Here is a 24892-nt window from a genome sequence, read left to right on the forward strand (position 1 = left end):
ATATATTCACATTTCTAAATAGTTTTGAGTGTGATTTGGTGGAATCTGATGATTATCTTTCAAGAACAAAACACGTCATTCTATTTTAATTAAGTTCTTTTTCAGGTATAATCTGTTACCATGTGGTTTTTTCTTCAGGTAGTTCGTAAATGTATTTATTCAAACTTAGTTCGGCAAAATGAAGAACCTAACAGTCATAATTAACTGTGTTGAAACTGAAAAGAAATGGCTTCAGATTACTATTATTATTATTATTATTATTATTATTATTATTATTATTATTATTATTATTATTATTATTATTATTATTATTATTGCGCTTTTACGGCCGCATTGGGCCACTGAAGTCAATTTCTCTCCGGTCTTCTATGCTGTTTTATGGTTTTTCCTTTCTGTTCTTCCAGTATTTCTTCATTCTATCTAATAATTTTTGTTCTTCTTCTGAAAATACCGTTTTAGTTGTTTCTCTTTTATCAATTTTTGGTATGAATCTAATGTTACTATTCTTCAATTTATTTACTTTGATTTGTTCTTTAAATCCTCCAGTGTTATGTCTAATTCTTTCATGTATTCTTTTATTTCTTTCATTCAGACAGGTAGTTGTTTTGTTTTTCCAAAGCTTCTCCAAAATTATGCATATTAGTCTGTCTTGAGGTGTTCTCAACAGATGACCAAAGAATGGTATTCTCTTCTTTCTAATGAAATCCATTATAAGGTTCTATTTCCTGATATACTTCTGCATTTAGGATGATACGCCATTCTCCTTCTTTTTAGTACTTGTTATTAATGCATATCCTTACTATTTTTAAAATTTTGTCTATGTTATTCTTTTGCCTTTGTTTAAATAATGTTTCACTTCCATAAGTTATTTCAGGTTGGACTACAGTCTTATAATGTTTCAATTTTGCATTTATTGACAAACATTTCTTGTTGTATGCATTTCTGGTTACTTTTTGGGCTCTGGATAATTTATTCATTCCCTCTGTCCAAGAAATGTTTTAATTTAAATTGTACGTTATACTTTCTCCAAGGTACTTAAATTGTTTTGCAATTTCTATTTCATTCCCACTTATCAGAACATGGCTTATTAAAAGGGGATCTATTGCCATTATTTTTAGTTTTTTCAAATGAAATTGTTAATCCTATTTTTCCACCAATAGTTGAGACTTGTGATTTGATTGTGAGCTTCATTTTTATTAGCTAGTAGTGCCAGATCATCTGCAAATCCTAACCAAATAGGATAATTTCATCTTCGGTGTATCCAATTTTTATATTTTTGTTATTCTCTTTATACCATTCTCTCATGAAGTATTCCAGAATACAATTAAACAAAAGTGGTGATAATACATCACCTTGTCTTAGTCCTGTTCTGATTGTGAATGCTTCAGATAATTCTCCTCTAAACTTCACCTTTGATTTAGTATTTGTTAATGTTAAGCTTATCATTTTAACTAATTTAGGAAGTAATCCAAAATTTCATAATATTTTTAATACAGTACTGAAGGTCGGTGAATGCAATCATAACCTTTCTGAAAGTCTACAAAAGTGATAATCATTTGTTTCTGTCGTCTTTTGTAGATGCCCATTAATAATTTTAATGTTATGATTTGATCTGGACAACTAACGCCATGGTCAAAATCCTCCCTGGTACTCCCCTAATTCTTTCTCCAGTGACATTTGCACCGATTGTAAATTATTCTCGAGAATAATTTACAATAAGTACAATCCAGGAGTGACATTCCTCAATAGTTATTAGAATTTGTTCTATCTCCTTTTTTGTGTAAAGGGTGGATTACTACAATTGTCCAATGGTCTGGTAATTTTTCATCATTCCAAATTTTTATCACGCATTGGTGAAGTGAAGTGATTCTGATTGATTACGCTGCATTTTTCTACAACTCAGCAAATGTTTGGTCTTCCCTACAAGCTTTATCATTTTTCAAGCTCTTTAATGATTTGATTAATTTCATCAAAGCTGGGTGGATCGATATTTTCTGGTAGAGTTTTAATGAGCATGTCCGTATTTATATGAAGTAATTCTTTTGGCTCTTCACAATTCAATAATTTATTGAATGTGTCTGCTAGAATTTGTGTATTATATGTATTATTATGTGCCATCTTTCCGTTCTTATCTTTAAGCATAAGCGTTGGCGGTTCATATTTTTGAAGTTGTTTACTAAATATTTTATAGTAATCCCTAGAATCGGTCCTTTTGTGATCCATTTCTGTTTGTTGAATAATGCTTTTTTGATGTCTTTTAATATTTCTGATTGTTGTTCAGGTTAGTTTTCTTTGCTTGGTAAATTCTTCATGCAATGTCTCTATTTTCTGACTTTGATGATTTAACCATGCCTGGTGTCTACTTTCAATTGTTTTATCACATACCTCATTCTACCATTGATGCTTTTTCCTTGGACTTGGTAAAGCTATTTTCTCAGCTATGTCTTTTAGTTTCCAGATGATCTCTTCTAATTTATCTGTTTTATAAATGTCTTCTTTATACTGTTCATTGCTTATTAGTTCATGGGGATCATAAACTTTTCTCAATTTACATTTTGATTTTGGTTTCTTTTCTTCTTCTCTAGCCTATTTCAATCCACTGCTGGATATAGGCCTCTTCCATATGCTTCCATTGTCTTCGGTCTTGAGCCACTTGGAACTAGCGTGTTCCAGCCAACAGCTTTATGTCGTCGAGGCATCTCTTCTGGTTATCATTTTAACTAGTTTAGGATGTAATCCAAAATTTCATAATATTTTTAATACTGAAGGTCGGTGAATGCAATTATAACCTTTCCAAAAGTCTACGAAAGTGATAATCATTTGTTTCTTTACTGGTGTGAATTTAATTTTGATTTTCACCATGTAATGGTCAGATCCTATGTCTACTCCTCTAAGTACGTTAACATTTTGGATTTCCTTATGATAATTCTTTTCCATACAAACATGATCTAATTGCCATTCTCCTTTTCTCCAATCTGGGTGTTTTCATGTCTTAAGTTCATTAGGATTTCTCATAAAATAGGTAGATTATCATATTATGGTTTCTGCAAAAGTCTATCAATCTTCTGCCATTTTTATTGGTGTGTTTTTGAGCAGGCCATTTTTCTATTATATCCCTGTATCTCTTTTCTTTTCCTAATTGTGCATTAAAGTCATCTATTAAAATGTTATGATTTTTACTTATATTTGTCACTGTTTGATCTAGGAGGTCCCAGAATTCATCCACCTCTTCTCTGGTTTTTCTCCTATTGTTTTTATCATTTGTTGGAGCTTGGGCATTAATTACTGTGTAGATTTTATTCGATGCCTTGATTGTCAGCATCGCAAGTCTTGAGGATTGCACCTGAAAATCGATTATTTTCCAAGTTAACTATGTATCCTGTACCAAATTGTGGACAATTCCTCATCACTCTTTCTCCAGGGATGCCTTTGTACACTCTATACCCTTGAGATTCTATGGGTTCCTGGTCTAAATTCCTCATCTCTTGTGGTCCTGCTATAAGGATCCCTTGTTTGTATAGTTCATTAGTTAGGATTTTTAATTTTCCTACCTGTGCCAGAGAGTTGATGTTATATGTTGCTAAATAGTTTATCTGTTTCACCTTTAATCTTTGGTTTAGTCGTGGGTATTTCCAGATGCTCCGACTCATCTTTCAAGTAACTACCCACCGTATCCAAATGCAGTCTTTCCTGGTTAGTACCAAGCGGTGGAAATTTACCGAAAAGATTTCTGTCCATTCTTGCCTGTCAAAGGCATATAGCTGCAGCAAGCTCCCAGCCATAACTATGGTAGTGAACCATAGAGGTTGCCACAAGATGTTCTCTAGCTGTCATTTTACGGCATTGAGCTAACCCTCCTCTCCTTTCCCCTGGCTTGGGACCGGCAACAGCAACGACTGAGCTACTCAATCCATCCAGTAGGTACTGCAGGCAGAGTTGGCTTCAGATTTTAAAAAAAACACACACAGAACCTTTCATTGAAGATTACAGCTATGTACATTTTCATGAAAACCGAGCTTGATAGCTGCAGTCGCTTAAGTGCGGCCAGTATTCAGTATTCGGGAGATAGTGGGTTCGAAACCCACTGTCGGGAGCCCTGAAGATGGTTTTCCGTGGTTTCCCATTTTCACACCAGGCAAATGCTAGGGCTGTACCTTAATTAAGGCCACGGCTGCTTCCTTCCCACTCCTAGCCCTTTCCTGTCCCGTTGTTGCAATAAGACCTATCTGTCGGTGCGACGTAAAACAACTTGCCATTTTCATGAAAGATCATGTATTGTATGATGTTATTATACATGATACATTTTGAGAATTGAGCATATCAAAAACACACAAGGGAGATTTCTATTAGTTTTATTGAACTTCCAATTATTTGAATACACTTTATCACATTACAGTCATATTACAAATGTAATAAATGCTACATTTTCATTCTTCTTCTTTTTTCTCACAAGTAACACTAGCAACTGTATTTCCTAACACTTCCAGAGAGGAAAGGTCCATAACAGCTGCCTCCATCTCCTTCCTTTCTTCTTCTGTATGTAGTTTAGACCACATCTTGTCCAATTTTCTTCTCTGGTGAATCTGTAAACAATCAAACTGAGTGTTAAAACACTTGCCAACATTTTCAGAAAATGTACAAAACATGCTACAATAAATTTCCTATTTCCCATTATTTTCTTTTAGTCCAAAGAATTTGTTATTATAGTGGCCTCAAGGGTTTTGTATAAAATTGAGTTTATAAATTAAATAACCTGATTTAAAAGTTCTATCCATCTCATCTGAAAAACATGATTTTAGTGACAACTATTTTGTCATTACACAACCTATTTACTTGTTTTTTTTGCTAGGGGCTTTACGTCGCACCGACACAGATAGGTCTTATGGCGACGATGGGATAGGAAAGGCCTAGGAGTTGGAAGGAAGCGGCCGTGGCCTTAATTAAGGTACAGCCCCAGCATTTGCCTGGTGTGAAAATGGGAAACCACGGAAAACCATCTTCAGGGCTGCCGATAGTGGGATTCGAACCTACTATCTCCCGGATGTAAGCTCACAGCCGCGCGCCTCTACGCGCACGGCCAACTCGCCCGGTAACCTATTTACTGATGATCTTGATGTTGGAACTCATTCCAGACCATTTTTACTTATTTCCTTTAATTCCAAGGTGGAACATAAGGCCTTGACAAAATTTCTTAAGCTTGTTCTATCTACTGGCAATGCTTTCACCTCTCTACAGGTTTTGTTGACACCAGCTACCTCCCTGTCTATGGTTTTCTTCCAAGTAATCCTTGGTCTGCGTTGCCTGCGACTACCTTGTAATACTTTCTTGTGGTCTTCTAAGGGAGTGGCCAATCCACCTCAACATTTTTTTTTCATCTATTGCTATACGGGACTTTGACTTGTGTCATGATAAACAAGATTGGCAACAGGAAGACTTCCTTGTCTTACTCCAGATTTCACAGCAAAAGGTTCAGACAGCTTTTCTTTATGTTTTAATCTACAAGTATACCCATTGTACATTGCCTGCGATGACGATGATGGCGGCGGCGTGTGGCCTCAGAACACTTGGAGATAACGTTTATTATATTTTTGGCCATAACGTGAAGAGAAAATACCAGAAACTGTCACCGACACAACTCCCCGAAATACATTCAAGTCATTAAAATTATGCACCGAAATACCGTACACAAAACTATCACATACAAAACAATTCAGTATGTCTCATACATTATTAACATACAATATTGACAATTGGGGGGGGGGGCACAGAAATGCAAGAAAAAACACACGGCCTACAACTCCAACATGACTATGCACATAAATGATGTTTAACAGCCCGTGAACCACACAATAACAAACCCATTCTTTCGTCCCGATTAACTGAGTCGCAAGCGCGTGCGAGTTTCTCTTGCTTGTAGGACGATTTCCGCCCCGAATTCCCAGCTGTAAAGCACACACGCTGCTGCGGCGAGCGGGAAATACGATATACGAAGGTGACGGATGATACACTAGCATAATAAAACATCAAATAAATGCGCTTGAAAATGAGGTTGCGTAAATTACACAAGCACATGAGCATTTATACTTTATCCTAGGGGAAGAGTATTGACCGTACTGGCGGATATATTGGTCAAAAATAGGAAGAAGTAAAAATAAATCGGAAAATCGGAAGACGAGTTAAAAACGGAAAGTTTCCAGGTAAATCGGAAGGGTTGGCAGGTATGTAAATGGGCTGAGTGCTGACTAATGACACTTCCATAAGTCTGTAGCCCGAATCTACTCGCTATGTGGACCAGGAGGGGCTCACTAAGAGGTTTCTGCAGCCAATAGCGTTTGAATTTGAGAGGCCTGTATAACTTTAAAAATCAACAAGAAATTCAATTATATTCCTAACTAATATGAACTTTACTTACCCTAAGAAATTTATAGCACTGACATAATGTAGCTCCAACATATAGAGTATTGAGCATAACAGTCCTCTTGTTTAAATTTGTGACGAAAGGTAGACTGCTAGCCACAATCTGATGAGGCCCATGACGTATTCGAACCAAAGCAACTCTTGTCCATGCATTACAATATTTCACTGAAATAATACACACAAAAGAAATTCAAATATGAACATAGGAAAAAAGGAAACCTACAGAATTACAAGGGTAGGCTACCTAAAGTACCAGAAAAGTACAATCTCCAAGTAGAAAAATTTGAGTCTTTTGCATAACTATATGCTAAATGTCACTTAAAAGCTTTCGTCCATACACACAAAAGAAATTCAATTATGAACATAGGAAAAAAGCAACAACAACAGAATTACAATGATAGGCTACTTTAAGTGCCAGAAAAGTACAATCTCCAAGTAGAAAAATTTGACATGTAACTTAAAAGCTTTCCAGTCTGTCAAATATTAATATTACTCTACATTGTAACATACCTGCAAAAAGAAAAACACATTATTAAACAAGGAATAAAAATACACACTATTAAACAAAGAATGACATGTTTCGTTCTTGAAAGAACATCATCAGATTCTATCAAGTCACACTCAAAGATGTAGAATATTTACGTTTATTTCTGTTTAAGACTTAGGAACTTGAAATCTGGAACTTAATGATGTTCTCCTTTGTATCCACTCCAGTGTTTACTAATAATAATACTATTGTCTTTATGTCCCACTAACTACTTTTCGGTTTTCGGAGACGCCGAGGTGCCAAAATTTAGTCCCGCCGGAGTTCTTTAACGTGACAGGAAATCTACCAACACGGGTCTGTTGTATATGAACACCTTCAAATACCACCGGACTGAGCCACTCAGCCCGACTCCAGCGTTTACTATGAGGATTTTGGAAACTGTTGCTCTGTCATTGGTGTGGGTCCAAAATGGCTGCAGTCTGTTGATCTACTTTCGCCACGTCATGCCCCTCTCTTTGGTTACGTCAATGACACACTGTGTTTAATTTTTAGTGCTTCCTTCAGTACCGTATTACTGTTGTTATTATTTTTTATTTATTTTGGAATGGTCTAATGAGCTTTATTTAAATGGGATGGTTAGTTTTCCTTTAATTTTCCGAGATGTAATTTACGTTTACGTGAACGTCTTTCATGGAACTATATTTGTAGTTTTTATTATTATTATTATTTATTATGGGATAATGTAACAAGCTTTTTAATGGATTGTTAAGTTTTCCCTTAATTTTACGTTTACATGAATGGCTTTTGTGAAACTATATTAGTTGTTTTTATTATTATTACTTTTATTAGTAGCGAATTCTCCAAACATTGGAAGAAGTAAAGCAAATAACTCAATCATTTCCTCTGTGGGTTCTTGTTTTTCCAATAGATTTTCATCTTTCCGAGAAGGCTTGTTTACGTTCTGCCGACCACTTTGGTCCGTACTGTTTTTGTTGTGGTTGCTCTGATGTAACTTCCCAGTTGTTTACTTTGTGTCTAAAGATGTCTCTTTCTAGGATATCTGTTGAACTTATGTTTGCGTTTTTGAGGTCCTTTCGAAGTGTATTAAGCCAGGGTGTTGAGGTCTTAAGCAAAGTTACATAATCTATTATCCTTTTTGTCAATTGATTTTCTGGTAATCTAGTCAGATGGCCAAAGAATTTCATTCGTCTTTTCCGAATGTTGATTTTGATGTTTGAGAACTTTTCTGCTGTTTTGATTGATTGTACCCTGCAGCCTTCTTGGGTGTATCTTGCTCCTAAGATTTGCCTAATTATCTTCCTCTCTTCTTTTTTGATTTCTGTTGAGTGCCAATGTTTCACTTGCGTAAAGGACTGTTAGTTTTATGTCTGTGCTGTAATACCAAATTTTTGTATGTCTTGACATGGATTTTTTGTTGTAGATGTTTTGGACTAATCCTAATGCTCTCTTAATTTTTTGGAGAGGAGTTTGTTGTGAGATCTTTTCAAGGCCTGTCAGTTCGATAAATTCTCTGAGGTATTTACAGCAAGGACCCTGTCAATTGTACCATATTTTGTTCTCAGGCTCTTGATATCAGTCTTTGAACAAAATAATTTAGTTTTCTCGAATGATATCTGTAGTCCCACCTTTTCTGCATTTTCTTAAGTTTCTCGAGCTGTTTAACGGCAGTCTCCTCATCCTCTGTTAGTATAGCCAGATCATCTGCAAAAGCAAGTTATGGTATGTGAAGGTTATCTTTGGGAAAGCCCAGTCAGATTGGCTTCCAAAACTCACATTTCTTGAGTTCTTTCTCTCATTCTTCCATTACCTTGTCTAGGACGACGTTGAACAGAATAGGAGAGAGTCCATCACCTTCACTCAGGGTTCTGAGATTTCCCCCATAAATTTCACTTTAGATTTCATGCCAGTCAGTGTTTGTTTTATAAGTTCTCGAGTTTTAAAATCTAGTCCTCTCTCTTCTAGAATTTGTAACAGTGAGGAACTGTTGATTTAATTGTAAGCCTTTTTGAAATCTACAAATGTGCATATGAGGGTTTTTTTTGTCTGAGAGCTCGCATTTTAAGTATGTATTTGAGGTAAAAAATTTGTCTAGGGCATGACCTATTTGGTCTGAATCCTGCTTGATATTCAGCTAATTTGGGTTCTAATTGCCTTTGTGTTCTTTGGAAGAGACATGCTGATAAAAGTTTGTAGGTGACAGATGCAAGAGAGATCCCTGTATAATTATTTACATCTGATATGTCACCTTTTTTATGTAGTGGATGGATTAGAGCAATCTTCCAATCATCCAGGAGCTTTTCAGTTTGCCAAATGTTTTGAATTATTTGTGTAATTTCCTTGAGTGAATTTGGGCCTAAATTTCTCAAAAGTTCAGCTACAATTCCGTCCTCCCCTAATGCTTTGTTGTTTTCAAGTTTCTTAATGTGTGAAGAAATTTCTTCTTGTGTTGGTGGTGACGAATTTTCTAGTGTGATTTCTGACTGTATTTTCGGGAATCTCTCTGTAGGTTCTAGAATATTTAAAAGCTGTGAAAAATACGTGGCTATTTCCTGGCAATTTTCTTTATTTGTTAAGGCCAGTTTACCATCTTATTTCCAAAACCAAAGGTTCTGTGGAGAAAACCCTTTAATTTGGTTTGCGAAGGTCTTGTAAAAATTGTGTGTTTGTTATAATTTTTGAAATAGTCTTCAATTGACTTCAGTTGATCGTTGACGTATTTCCGTTTATTTTGCCTTAGAATCTTAGATGCTTGTTTTCGAACTTCGAAAAATTTCGTCTGTGTTTCTTCTGATTTGTTGCTATTGTAGTTTTGAAATCCCTTTTTCCTTTCTTCTAGTGCACTCTTACATTCTTGATTCCACCAAGGGTGTTTTGGTTTCTTGTGAAGAGGGATGAGATCTCTCGCCGTTTTGATGATCTTAGTTTAAAATTTCCACCAATTCTCTGCAGGTTGTTCTTCCCATTCTTCTGTTATTTTGGAGTCTTTGATTTTGTGTAGATCAAATTTTGGGATCGCCGGCGTTTTCCTTTTTAATTTTTTTGTGTGAATTTAATTTTGATCTTGGTTACATAATGATCCGAATCGATGTTAGCACCTCTGTGCACTTGCACATCATGAATTTCCTTTTGGTAATCGTACGATATTGCCATATGATCAATCCAAAATTCTCCTAAATGGTGGATTGTTTCTTGGGATTTTTCTGGAGTGAAGTTGACATAATTTTCACGTTGTTTTGTTGGCACAACCAAATGAGACGTGTGCCATTCTCATTGGTGAACCTGTGTGCCAGATAGTCTCCTACTGTCTTCTTGTATTTGCGTTTCCTGCCAATTTGTGCATTGAAATCACCGAGTAGAATTTTCACATCATCGTTTGGAATTTTGGCCATCTCTGTTTCAAGTTCTTCCCAGAATCTTTCCGTTTTTTCGGGCCCTTTTTTATTGTCATCATTTGTTGGTGCACGGACATTAATCAAGGTGTACCTTTGGTTGGTTTGTTTGATTCTTAGTCATAAGTCTATTGTTGATGGGTTTCACCTCTTTCACAGACTCTAACATTTTTTGTCTACAATGAAGGCCATGCCAAATAGTGCTGCTCCTTTGCCAATTTTATTGTTTGTTCCACTTTTGAAGATCCTGTAATTATTTGTAGTCTATCGTTTCTGAATCTGTGAAACGTGTTTCTTGCAGGGCCAAAATTTGGATTTCTGCTTCATAAGTTCTGTTGTGAGATTGTATAGTTTTCCTGTTTGAATCAGTGTCAAAATGTTGAAAGTGCCAATGCAAGTGTGTGTTTTCTGTGGAAGTTTACCAGAGCACTCTGACTTGCTCTCTCGTAGAAGTCCAAGCTACCCACAATCCAAATTCTAGGGTAATGTTGTCTTTCCTTATATAGATAGATAGATAGATAGATAAATGTCTTTATTGGCGCAGTTAAGGCCATTAGGCCTTCTCTTACACTAAACCAATTTGTACATAGAATCAAAGTTAACACTACCGTAATTAACACTAAGTATAGCACAGTTAAAGACCATCTAAATACTTTATAACAGAAATAAAATTCCACCCCAGTGAGATAAACATACTTACAACAACAATAATAATAGGCCTAATAATAATAATAATAATAATAACAGCAATAATAATAATAATAATAACAACTAGTGGTAATAATGTACTAACACCATCAGAAAAGAACTAGAAATGCACAGTTCATTCGTATCCTGCTGTACCTCTTAACGCTCTTTTAAATGACCTTGTGGTTGGTATTCCTCTGATGTCATCCAGTAAGCGATTCCATTCTCGGGCGGCAAACACAGAAAATAAGTTAATAAATTTCATTATTCGTCCGTATTGAACCAAGATTACAATTTATTAAAATTTGTATCCACCTTATTCAATACATTAAAACACCTTTTTTTGCGTCATCATCAGCTGATATACATTTTAGGAAATATTGGCAAACACATAAGTTTATCTACGTCACATAAAACAAATTTTAAAAAACATATTGATGATCTAAAAACCGTGTTACAATTATATTGTTTCAAAGTCCATATTATGGGTGGGTTAACCGACGTTAATTTATGAGGAAGCAAACCAACTTACATCGGACCTCATCAACTTAAAGTTTAATACTCGCAAGTGTCAGATAATATGGACTTTGAAACAATATAATTGTAACACGGTTTTTTGATCATCAATATGTTTTTTAAAATTTGTTTTATGTGACATAGATAAACTGATGTGTTTGCCAATATTTCCTAAAATGTATATCAGCTGATGATGATGCAAAAAAGGCGTTGAAACTAGTTCTGATAAAATATATGTTGTAATTTCATCTTAACAACATTTTAATGTATTGAATAAGGTGGATACAAATTTTAATAAATTGAAAATGAGTTATTATATGTTGCAGTTCGATGGTGAGGAATGACGAGCAAGTTTGATGTTTGAGCCCGTGTATCTCTGTTATGCACATTTGAGAAATAATGAAAACGCAAAGGTAAGATTGGGAAGATGTAGTAAGGACTCGGAGGAGGAGAGACAGAGTATGATGATTACGGCGAACGTGGAGTCGCGACCACTCTAGTTCTTGGAAAGATGATGACACGTGGTCATATTTTCTTAGATTGCATATATACCTCACATATGCATTTTGAACGCGTTGTAGCCTTAGGGACAGCAGTGGCCTCATATCATTGAAAACAACGCAATAGTCGAAATGTGGCATCACAAGAGCCTCGATTAATTTCTGCTTAAGTTTTATTGGAAATATGTATTTATATAAAGAATGAAAAGCAGAGAAAACCTTTTGGCAGATATGAAAGATATGTCCCGACCAAGTCATGCGTTCGTCCATGATAACGCCGAGGTTCTTCACTTGTGGTACAAAAGGAATTGCAACATTCTGAAGGATTACTCTCGGCAATGGACATTTATTAATACTTGCCATTTGATTTTGATGGCCAAGAAGGATTACTTGTGACTTTGTAGGGTTCAACTGCAGGCCGTGGGCAGCAGACCATTCACTAACAGTCTGTAAGTCAATGTTTAGTAACTCTATATTTCCCTGAAGGTCTTGTGCTGTAGAGTCTGTGTAGAGTTGAAGGTCGTCAGCATACATGTGGTATTCGCAATGTCTTAAATTCGATGTCATTCACAAAGAGTGCAAAAAGAAGAGGTCCAAGTACAGAGCCTTGAGGGACTCCTCTCTCCACGTGGCGACACGAGGAAACAATTTCATTATTACCTTTTACACATTGTTGACGTCCGTGAAGATAGGAATGCATCCAAGCAATCGTACTCTGAGAAAAATGTAGAGCCTTCAATTTTACAAGTAATATGTCAATGTCTACGCTGTCAAAAACTTTACTGTAATCTAGTAGTACTAGAACTGTGACTCTTCCTCTGTCTATTACTTGTCGAACGTCCTCAGTCACTTTGAGTAAGGCTGTAGTTGTACTATGTTCTTATCGGAAACCGGACTGGAAAGAATTAAGGAGATTGTGCGTTTGAAGGTACTCTGACATTTGTTTATGGACTATACATTCTAAGATTTTGGATAAAGCTGATAAAATACATATTGGACGATAGTCTCCCTCGTTCAAAGGTGTTTGACTTTTCGGAAGAGGTAGCACAATAGCCTTCTTCCAGAGTGTTGGATATGTGGAGTATAGAAGAGAGAAATTTATTATATGGGTTAAGGTTGGTAATATAAAATCAAGAATTAGTTTGACCATGTCAGTCCCAATGTCATCAATTCCTTTCGCTTTCGTACTTATCCTAAGGACTGCTTTTCTGACTTGGAGAGGTGTCACGTGACTGAAATAGAATTTATCTCTGTCAGGGGTGGGGTGTGTATCGTAATGGTTCATAAGTTTCGGTTTGTCGACAGGTCGTACTGCGGAGGAACTAGCAATAAAGCACTCGTTAAGAGCCTCGAGAGGTACTGTAATTTCGTCTTTGTTTACGTTCTTCGTAAGTCCAAGGTTATTAATAGATTTCCACAATGTCATCGCTGTTCTACCGTTAGGCGTAATTAAACTGTAAGCGTGCCGCAGTTTAGCATTCCGTATTTGTTGTGTTGTCTTGTTTTGTAACTTCCTATATTCGTCAAACTTTTGTACAGTAGGGTCATTTTTGTATTGTCTGTGGGCGCAGTCTCTTTGTTTCATTAGTTGTCTAATGCCGTCATTTAACCACAGGGAGGGTTCTTTAGATATTCTCGCTCGCCGCTTTGGGGCATGCTTGTCAAATAATTCCGTTACTTTGCTGTTAAAGAAGGTGACTTTGTCGTCTAGTTTGTTATATGTCGTTATGTTATGCCAGGGTATGTTGCTTGTGTCCTGGAAGAGTCTGTCTTTATTTATATTTTTCAATGGTCGATAGCTAATAAATTTCTGGGAGCGTTTTGGTGGCCGGAGGTTATACGAGATGTATATTGCGTCATGTGCAGAAATACCAGGTACAGAGGTTTGACCAACATTGAGAACTCTGTCTGAATTGCTGGTAACTGTAAGATCTAACAGTGTGTGCGAATGAGATGTGTGGTGAGTTGGAGAGAGAGGCAAGATGTCCATATTATAGGATTGAAACAATGTTTTAAGTCGCGTGGTTTCGGGAGAAGTTACGTCAATTAAGTCCGTATTAAAATCTCTCATAATTATTGTGTGGGGGTAGTCTGGCAGCAGTTCAGTTAAGCCAGATTCAAAGTCTTCTAAATGGCCTATATTCGGAGGTTTGTAAACTACTCCTACAAGTGCTTTAATCCCGTTCGATGTTATTTCTACGAACATGTATTCTCGTTTTCTCTCATGCCCGCCTGGTGAGTGACCTAACATTTTAGGTTTGAGGCTGGTTAAGAAATAGCCACATATCCCTCCACCTCGCTTGTGGGTGCGGTCATTTCTCAGAAGCGAGTAGCCTTCAAGTTGACACAAAGAAGATGGGCTCTCATCTGCCAACCATGACTCAGAATTTGGTAGGACATGGAAAACAACTGGGGTGAATATTTCTGTAAGCTCATCCATTCGATTGGCAGCTAATAAGCTTTGGCCGCTTATATGACAGACGTGAAGAGCTCTAGGATGTTACGAGACGAAGTTCTTAAGAATGTTAGCGGTACTTTGGTCAGGGTTGGAACTAGAGGGTGGGGGGAGCGGGGACAGCGGAAGGAAAGGAGAGGGTAGATGGCCTGGTGGCTGCTGAGATAGACAAGTGACGTCAGAGGAATGTCCATTGTGACTCGTGACAGTAACCAACTTGGTAGAATGTAAATCACCAAAATAGACAAATAAACACGAGGGGCTAGGAGGAAATTATCGTTAACTGAAGTACAAGGGTGCAGGTAATGAATTAACTGTGCATAAAATTACCTAATATTTTTAAAGTACAACTAAACTAGGGGTGTCTTGTCTTAAATTAATGAAGTATATATTACTGGTAAAGTATTGAAACTATTTAAAAAAATATTACACTAATAATAATCTTAAAAAATAAGAACGCAAATACACGTATTTGGTTAAATTCTAAAGTTAATTAAAATTAAAAATAAGTGTTACGAATAGGAAAGGTATATACAAATGTAGTAATACTGAAATATCAAAGTTACAGTTCGGACAGTGCCTCCTCCACTCTATTTAAAAATTTTAGTTTCTATGCTGGCTGCAACCGCATTGGCTAGCACCTTCGCTACGTCCGGCTCCTGGAGAACGCGCTGAATGGTGTCCTCCATGCTAGGGTTGGCAACACTTCCTCTGGGCTTGGATGCAGGCATGACGCTACTTCACAAAGCAATCAATAATTTAAAGATAATTATGAAGCTGCAGCTTTTTCGTATGTGGTACTTAGCTATCAGTTAAACACGCTTTACACACGGAACACAAGCACAGTTTCAATGCGCACTTCACTGTTTTACCCCTCCTATTTTTACTTTCTCTGGGAGCCTCACAACTCACGTGTTAGCCGTGCGCAAACATTAGTTTTCGCTAGTGGTGTAGAACCAGGGATTGTTAGTTTCTGGAGCACGTTTACAGCCGCACCTCTGGTGAACAGACGCCGACCACTTTGCCGCTTGCTACAAGCCAGACGCAAAGTGGTTTTGAATCCGTTCTTCCGCCCTCTCTGCCATTGGCATACCTTCTTCTGTCGTCGAGGCCGTTGACCATTTTTCTCTTTACGTCAGGTGATCCACGAGTGCTTATTTGGCTAAGCCTTATTCACACCTACAGGAACTTCCCCTATCAGCCAATGGGACGCGCATTGTCGGGGTTGAGGTGCCCCCACCCCAGTGTCTCACGCAGGGGTGTGCTTAGCTCCTACTCAGTTTGGAACTAAATCCCCACACAAACTAACTCTCTGGGCACTGTTTTTGTTGTTGTTGTTATTATTATTATTATTATTATTATTATTATTATTATTATTATTAATGATAAGGGATATCCTAACAAGCTTTTTAACCGATTGTTACATTTTCTTTTAATTTTCCATTATGTAATTTACGTTTACATGAATGACTTCCGTAGTACTATATTTGTAGTTTTTGTTTAAAGAGTACTTGTAAGATGTTATTTTAGTGATAAATATAATCCATTTAAGAACATCTTGAGTGGCGAGGATGGTGCGTAAGTTCAGAGAACTAACTGCATATAAGAATATCCAAACCAACATTCCAGACCTTTAAGTCAGAGCAAAATGGGTTCCAGATTCATGTCCTAGAATGAATATTAATGGCCAAGACTGCTCCCATATGGAACTTACTGACTGAAAGCGAACTCTGAACTGTATCAACAGTTGGAAATGGCTAAAATTAGCATGCGACGTAGGCGGCTGAAGTTTTATGGGCACCTTTTGAGAATGGACAACAGCAGGCTTATGAAGATCTTCTCACTTATCAAAAGCTCAAGACTGGAAGCATGTGGCTCAATGAAATAAAACAAAAAGACTTAGCTTCCACTGGGATTTCTGATGCTGATGTCTCAGACCATCCCAAATTTTATAAAATGGTAAAGACGTGGTCTCCTCTACCAAAGGTTGCTAAATCTTGCAAAAATCTTTCACAGGAAAGAAAGGAAAAGCTAACAGCAGGGCTCAAGAGGTACTGGGAACGAAAGTGAGCATCCAAAAAGAACTAGTTATAAGCGCTCCCTAGTGGGCATAAATCATTAACAACAACAATAAATAATAATAATAATAATAATAATAATAATAATAATAATAATAATAATTACCGGTTCCCTCCATCGGGCGCGTCCCATTGGAATTGGGGAAGCTCGCTGGCTCTGCCGCCAGCAGAGTCAGAGGGTAGTAGGGAAATAAAATACCACCGTGAAAAAAAAATTGGCCCCTTGCCAGGGTTACGGCGAAGACTGGTAAATGACCAGAAGCCAGAAAACATCTTGAGGCAACCTCTAGGGCTAACAACCCTAGTTGTAAAAGGATGGGTACCCGACCAAAGCAAAGTCAAGTCAAAAAACATGATGGCACAACATTTCAAGAAACATACCCCAGGGGGCAAATCTTCGGATAAATCCCTCGTCGTGAACGCCACGGCGCACGAGTCTCGTTCGGATTCTGGGGGAGACTCGACATCATGCAAGAGACGAGTCGGAGCGTCTCGGTGTACCCCAAAGATCTAAAACCTTTCTAGCAACTTTCAACATAAATTCACTTACACAAACTGGCAAGTTGAAAACCCTCACCAAAGCTCTTCACGAAAATCAGAAAACAGGAAACAAGGTACCCAGATGAAGAGATTTTTGAATCCGAAGGCTACCGATTTTTCAAGAGCAAAGCGCAAAGAGGAATCCTCAATGAAGCTGTGATGCTTGGAACTGCGTTTGCTGTTAGAACCAAGATCCTTAAATCGGTTGCAAATTTCGAACCTGTGAATGACAGATTGTCTATACTTACAATTAAATGCGCGAACAAAACCTACGTGCTAGTTAACACACATGCTCCTACAAACGATAAGAACAAGTCTGATCCAGACGAAGTTGATAATTTCTGGGACCTACTGGATGAAAAATTAAACAAAATCCCCAAACACCATGTCAAGCTTCTTTTGGGTGACTTCAATGCCCAACTAGGTCGTGAACAGGAGTACAAGAAAGTTATAGGAAATTACCCTGCTCACAAATGAACCAATCCCAATGGCAAAAGACTGGTGTCCATTTGCGAAAATCACAACCTGCAGGTCATGTCGACCCACTTTCGCCATCTACCCAGAAAGCAAATGACTTGGCGTTCTCCTGTCCAAGCTCTCGGAGAGTTCCAAAATGATCACGTTGCAATCTCCAGGAGAAACAACCCTGAGATTATGAATGTCAAGGTAAAGAAAGGCATCAATGTGGCCTCAGATCATTATATGTCTCTTATCAAATTCAAACCAAATCCCGCAAACACAAGGAAGACAACCAAACAGATCACATGCTTTGACAATGATAAACTTCGGCAAAGGGTCGAGGAGTTCCAGGAGAAGGCTAGAGCAAATGACTGTGACTTTAACAACACCAAAAGTCTCCTTGTTGAGGCCACCAAAGACGTTGCAGAAATCAAGAGAAGCAAAAAGCATGCCTGGTGGAATGGTACCTGCGAATCAGTCCTCCAAGAAAGACTCAATGCGTGGAAACAGTACTACTCTACGAAATCAGAAAATGATTGGGAAACCTACAAAACCCAACGTGCCCAAGCAGATAGGGTGTTCAGAACTCAGAAACGTAAATACGAAAAATCTCTCATTGAAAAGATAGAACAAAACTTTAGGAAGAATGAAAGCAGAGAGTACTACAGAGCCTTCAAACGCGAACTCACTGGCTGTAAACCACCATCTCTATGCTTTGAGCGAAAGGACGGCACACTGGTGACGTCAGATGAAGAAAATTGCAGCATTCTGGCAGATTACTTCAAGAATTTACTTAATTGCTCTAAACAGCAAAGCGCCATTGAGACTAAGGAACCCTTACTCAGGTACCCAGATTCCAGACCACCCGACAGAGATGAAATCAAGCGCCACATTGCCTGTCTCAAAAATAACAAAGTGCCGGGGGAAGACTCAGTAGTAGCAGAACTATGGAAATATGCCCCAGAGGAATCACTTGATATCTTGCAAAAGCAAATAGAAGAAATTTGGAACAAGGAGACCCTACCTGAAGATTGGAAAATAGCTTTGATCCATCCATTACACAAAAAAGGCAGCATGAAGAACATCGACAACTACAGAGGAATATATTTGCTACCCGTGACTTACAAAATTCTATCACTTGCCATCCAGGAGCGTTTGGAAGCACAAGTCGAACATCAAATAGGTGAATACCAAGGAGGGTTCAGAAAAGGTCGCTCAACAGCTGAAGAGATCCAAAATCTCAAAACGATCATCAGATATTGTGCAGTAAGGTCCAAGCAGTATGTGTCTGTCTTTGTGGACTTTAAGAAAGCGTACGACTCCATTGACCGGGAAGTCCTGCTAAACATCTTAAATGAATTTGGAGTTGATCTGAAACTGCTGGCATTAATTAGAGCCACCCTGACCGATACAAAATCCAAGGTGAAGTTCCACGGATGTCTCTCGCATTCCTTTGACATCAAAACAGGAGTCCGACAAGGTGATGGGCTATCCCCGATACTCTTCAACTGTGTTCTTGAAAAGATCATCAGAACGTGGCGGGTGAGATTACAGGAAACCAACTACAGTCCATTGAGAATAGGAACCAAATCCAAGGGGATCGCAACAGACTGCTTAGCATCTGCCGATGATATTGCTGTTCTCTCAAACGACATAGAAACCTGAAATTTTAAAGGAAATTGCCGAACAAACTGGTTTGCAGATATCGTTTGAGAAAACAGAAGTAATGATTAACATCAAAGAGGCTCCACCAAAACTCCATACAAAATACGGGGACATCACCCGAGTAGACAAATTCAAATACCTGGGTGAGATCATCATGAAAAATGGACTGGACAAAGAAGCACTTCAGGAGCGAGTACGCAAACTGGAAATAGCCTACCAAATATCCCGCACAATCTACAACAAAAAATGCCTTTCCCAAAACACCAAGATACGTCACTATGAAACAGTTCTGAAGCCAGTAGTTCTATATGCAGCCGAAACCATGTCTCTAAATGCCAACAAAGGACTCCTTGAAGAACTGGAGAAAAGAGAACGCAAAATTGTGAGAGGAATCTTGGGATCAAAGTACAGAAATGGATTCCATCAAAAGAGATCCAACAAGGAAGTCTACAGCAAAATAGAGAAAATTACCAACACAATCAGAAAAAGACAGGCACGATTTTATGGTCATCTGAAAAGAATGGACGGAAGAAAGTTAACTAAAGAAATCTTTCACTTTTTTGATTCAAACCCCAAAACCACAATTCCCTGGTTTAGAAATACCAAAGAAGACCTGCAAATGCTACATATCTCAGCTGAAGACGCCCTTAACAGAGATCTCTTCCGCAAGAAAATATTGACGAATGGGCTAAAGCGAGACGAGCAACCGAAGAGAAGACACGGTGCCCCTTGGACAGAGGAGCGTAAGCAGGCCCACTCACAAAGAATGAGGGAAATTTGGGCTCTAAAGAAGGCCAAGTTCAGTGTCAAATACAACAAGACTTAACGTGGTCCTTGATGGCCCCAGCGAATTATATATATAATAATGTTAGTTGCTTAAAGTTACTTAAATGGCAAATATGTTCCTAATTTTTTTTTTATTAAGACTGAGCGAGTTGGCCGTGCGGTTAGGAGCGTGCAGTTGTGAACTCGCATCTGGGAGATAGTGGATTCGAACCCCACTGTCGGCAGCCCTGAAAATGGTTTTCCATGGTTTCCCATTTTCACACCAGGCAAATGCTGGGGCTGTACCTTAATTAAAGCCACGGCCGATTCCTTCCCATTCCTAGGCCTTTCCTGTTCAATCGTCGCCATAAGACCTATCTGTGTCGTTGCGACGTAAAGCAACTAGAAAAAAAATATTAAGGTTTAACTGGTCTAAAAAATCAGTGTCAGCTCATCTATAGCGTCAGGTATTTTGTGGTACTAACATATTCCTTATAGGGAGAGTGTTTCAGTCTCACTTATTACAACAAACATACAAGTGTCCAATTTGAACATAACATCATTGCTGTTTGAAACAGGATTTTATAAGAACCAAAATATTTTAAGTACTCAATTTTCACTTGAACATTGTGGTTGACACATGCGTCAAGTTTTGCGGTATCATATCCATCACAGAACACTACGAAGAAAGTTACAGCCTGTTTTGATAATATAATATGTTGTGGACATTCGTATAGTTTCAAAACACCGAAAATACCTCCAAATATAAGTACAAATTAGGGGCTGACTGGCTGAGGCGGTAAAGGCGTGCTCGGTTCACCCGGAAGGACGTGGGTTCGAGTCCCCGTCAGGAAGTCGTCAAATTTAAGAAACAAGATTTCCACTTCTGGAGGTGCATATGGCCCTGAGGTTCACTCAGCCTATACCAAAAATGAGTACCAGGTTAATTCCTGGGGGCAAAGGCGGCCGGGCGTAGAGCTAACCATTCTACCCCATTGCGTCCTGAGGTTAACAATGATGGAAGCCTTTACCTTCCACTCCTCCAAAGACCTTCATGGCCTGTACGGAGGTGACTTTGTCTTCATAAGTATAAATTTGACAAATATGCACATGTCAGCAGGACAGTCTCACTTTATAACTCCACTGAACCAATATGGCAGCACTCACATGACCAGAACAGAAAGAGCTGGTTGGTAGATGTAGAGATTGTCTTACTTGATTCCAACAGATGGCAGAGATTGTTGTGTTTGAAAGCAACGTTATAATTCCATGCCTTAAAATGGTGAGATTTTGTTCTCTTTTGCAGAAAACAACAACATAGTTCAGTAGAGGGCTAACAGTACAATACAATGGCGTCAGTAAATCAATTTTGACGAAAACTGGAGATTGCTTCTTCTGATACCAATAGCTTCGTGTCAACTTGCCATTCTATATAGAGCAGTGTCTCTTTGATATTACCCAAAATACTATCAGTATGACTGATTTTGCTTTCTACATTGGTTATGCCATCATCATCTTCTTCTTGAGCCGTAAAGCAATGGAGTTGTTGCGTTACACGTTCAGTGATTAGACTTAAGCCATGAAACAATTGAATTCTTTGACCCTGATGGAAACAGGTTTACTATTTTATCAGGCTTGGATAACACAGAACCTCAGTTAGTTGAGACTCGGATAATCAAGACTTTACTGTTCTTTTCAAATAGTAGGCATAATCACAACTGTCGACCCTGTCTATGACTTATTCACAAGATACATTAATATATTCATTTAAAATGTTCAGTTACATTTCACACAACATATCTGCCAACTTTTAGAAATAAAAAATAGGAAGATTTTTCAATTCTTGGATTTCATTGCGTATACTGCGCCACGGTCTCGATGAAAATAGGACAATATAAAAGGTATCCATATCTACAGTTACAAGGTGAATTGACCATTAAATTTAAAATCTTAAACTAAGAAAACATAAAAATGGTTAAAAGAAAATGTAACAAACATGATACAAAATGCATTTCCTTTATTAGACTACTGTATAACATGAATAGAAATTCAGTTTTATAGGTACCGTATCTCTGAACACTTGGAGATAATGTTTAAGTTTTGTGGCCATAATGTGAAAAGAAAATACCAGAAAATGTCACTGACACAGCTCTCCGAAATACATTCAACTCATTAAAATTATGAACTAAGAATGAACACAAATGCACTGAAATACACGAAACTACCACATGTCTCATATATTATTAATATAAGGCTTTGACAGGGGAAAAAGCACAGAACCGCAAGAAAAAACATGTGGCCTACAATGGTAACGGACGATGCACTCGCCAAATAAAGCATCAAATAAATAAGCTTGAAAATAAGGTTATGTAAATTACACAAGCACACAATAATTTACCCTAGGGGAAGAATATTGACTGTACTGGAGATTATATTGACCACTGGCCCTGCAGTGTAGGGGTAGCGTGCCTACCTCTTACCCGGAGGCCCCGGGTTCGATTCCCGGCCAGGTCAGGGATTTTTACCTGTATCTGAGGGCTGGTTCGAGGTTCACTCAACCTACGTGATTACAATTGAGGAGCTATCTGACTACGAGATGGTGGCCTGGGTCTAGGAAGCCAAGAATAACGGCCGTGAGGATTCATTGTACTGACCACACGACACCTCATAATCTGCAGGCCTTCACGCTGAGCAGCGGGGCTGTTGTGCCATGTGCTTTGGTTTGGTTTGGTGGTTATATTTGTCAAAAATAGGAAGAAAAATAAATCAGAAAATCGGAAGACGAGTAAAAAATGTAAAGTTTCTGGGTAAATCGGGAGGGTTGGCAGGTATGACATAGTAATCTGTCTGTCAAAGACAGACTTACGTACCAGTAGTAATAATAATAATAATAATAATAATAATAATAACAACAAACAACTGCCTTATTCAAACCTGGACGTTGATGACTTCGTCAGTGCCCCCGGCTAAGCCAGAGACCACGGATCAGGCAGCCTGAACCAGAGTTTATACTTGCAGTAGGATGACCAGTTCCTATCTGCTCCTCTAGCCAATAGCACGTGGGCTATCCATTCAAATGGTAACCATATCTAATGTTGCTTAACTTTGGAGATCTCACAATATCCAGTGTTTCAACATGGCTACCCCACTGGCAGTAAATATTTACAACATTAAATAAGCATAATTAATTATTGTTCCGCATCATTTTCCACCTTACTCAACTGATAGCATAAATCTCAGATATGACACTCACTTATAACAACACAATTTATCAGGTCCTTTGAATCTCATAACCAAGTTCTACTATACTTACAAGAAAAAAAAGGCAGAACAAGAATAACATGTTATTTCCAGAGTTGGGAAGTAACTGAATAAGAGTAATTAATTTCTCATTACAAATAATTTCTTACTAATTTTTTACTTATAATCATTACATTTTACAAAATATAATATTTACTCTTAATTTACTTCTTGAAATAAAATTGTAATACATTCTAGTAACCGATATACATACATCTAATTTTTGATCTGATTTTTGATATGCTTTATTGGTGGAAAAAAATCTAATTCTCTCCATGGGAATTTAGAATTTCCACCGATATACATCGCATGAAATCTGAAAGACCAGAAGGTGGTGATTACGTGATGATAAAGATATCTTTTCCAGTTCTACTACAGCAGAACCAGTAGCTTTACCAGTGTTGGATGAAGTACTTTCCTGCCACTCCAGTACTTCCAAAGACATCATACCCTACAATATCCATCACTGCTGGTGACGTTCTTAAAATTGTATTCCTTCAAGTATCCCTGTAGGGCACCTTTTCAGTAAATGCAAAGAGGTTGACACTTAATGAGAATTTTAAGAACGAATTATTTTGCAAAGTAAATGGTAAATTCCTGAAATGCTAGAAGTCACTAATTAAAATAAAAATTATGGGAAAAGATTATTTTGAAAGTTCTAAGGTATCATATTCAGTCTCACCTAGTGATGATAGCCAGTTAATGTCTCTAGGCTCACAGAAACACCACAAAATGTAGTAATACACAGAATTTTTCTTTGCAAACTTTTGTATCATTTCCCCATGCAAACAAACAAAAATGGTCAGTGATTTCCTTACGACTGGTGTTCTGTGAAGTAATTGTAATTTTAGGTAGATAAAGCCTTTATTTTCTGTGGCGAAGTTAGGGCTCTTGGCCCATTCTTACACTTAACCACACACATATTGTTATTATTCCATACAATGACATTGATTAACTTAAAATACCAAGAACTACAAATAACACTAATTTTTAAGACAAAAATATGAATATATACATGCAAAGAAGAATGAAAGAAAAAGTAACTGCCTACATAATACAGGTTTGAGGGGAAAAAAATTCAATACACAACGAAAGAAATATGAATGTAAAAATACTACTAAGCTTAATAAAAATACTAAATGAAATTTAACTAATTGTATCCTTGCAAGACTAGATCTAAGTTAAATACTGTACTTACTACTAGCTATTTTTAGACTACTTCGTAAATACAATATGGATGTTTTTAATTTAATTTAAATTATCATATTAAACCAATATTTAATTTATTGTGCAATAATCTCATATCATTTTCACACACAATCACTCGTTCCACTCATACAGATACTGTACCTTGCTGGAAGCACTTAACGAGGAACTGCTGGTAGGAGGTTTTAAATATACTTTTTGATGCAGCATCCTTGATGTCTTTGGGAAGAGCATTCCACCATCCCGAAGCGGTGATAATAAATGATCGATGGTATGTGGTTGTTCGGTGGACAGGTATTTCTAGGAGGGACACTGAGCGAGTATCATGGAGATGTAAAGAACCAAGGTGACGAAAATTGCTGGAGAGATAAGCAGGGATGTCTTCCGAAAGTACCTGGTACACAAGA

General features: G+C 37.6%; 1 protein-coding gene across 1 annotated transcript in view; it reads right to left on the reverse strand.

The window, feature by feature from the left end:
• Positions 1 to 4336: 4336 nt before the first annotated feature.
• The window catches only part of Pop5 (POP5 ribonuclease P/MRP subunit), a 76517-nt gene continuing 55961 nt past the window's right edge, over positions 4337 to 24892 (reverse strand). The window contains exons 3-4 of the mRNA XM_068227113.1: positions 6413 to 6582; positions 4337 to 4583 (exon numbers count right to left, since the gene is read on the reverse strand). Coding sequence (XP_068083214.1) covers positions 4428 to 4583; positions 6413 to 6582 — 326 coding nt within the window. The 3' untranslated portion in view covers positions 4337 to 4427. The remainder of the gene's footprint in view (positions 4584 to 6412; positions 6583 to 24892) is intronic.

Source organism: Anabrus simplex, chromosome 1, assembly GCF_040414725.1.
Source record: "Anabrus simplex isolate iqAnaSimp1 chromosome 1, ASM4041472v1, whole genome shotgun sequence".
NCBI lineage: Eukaryota > Metazoa > Arthropoda > Insecta > Orthoptera > Tettigoniidae > Anabrus > Anabrus simplex.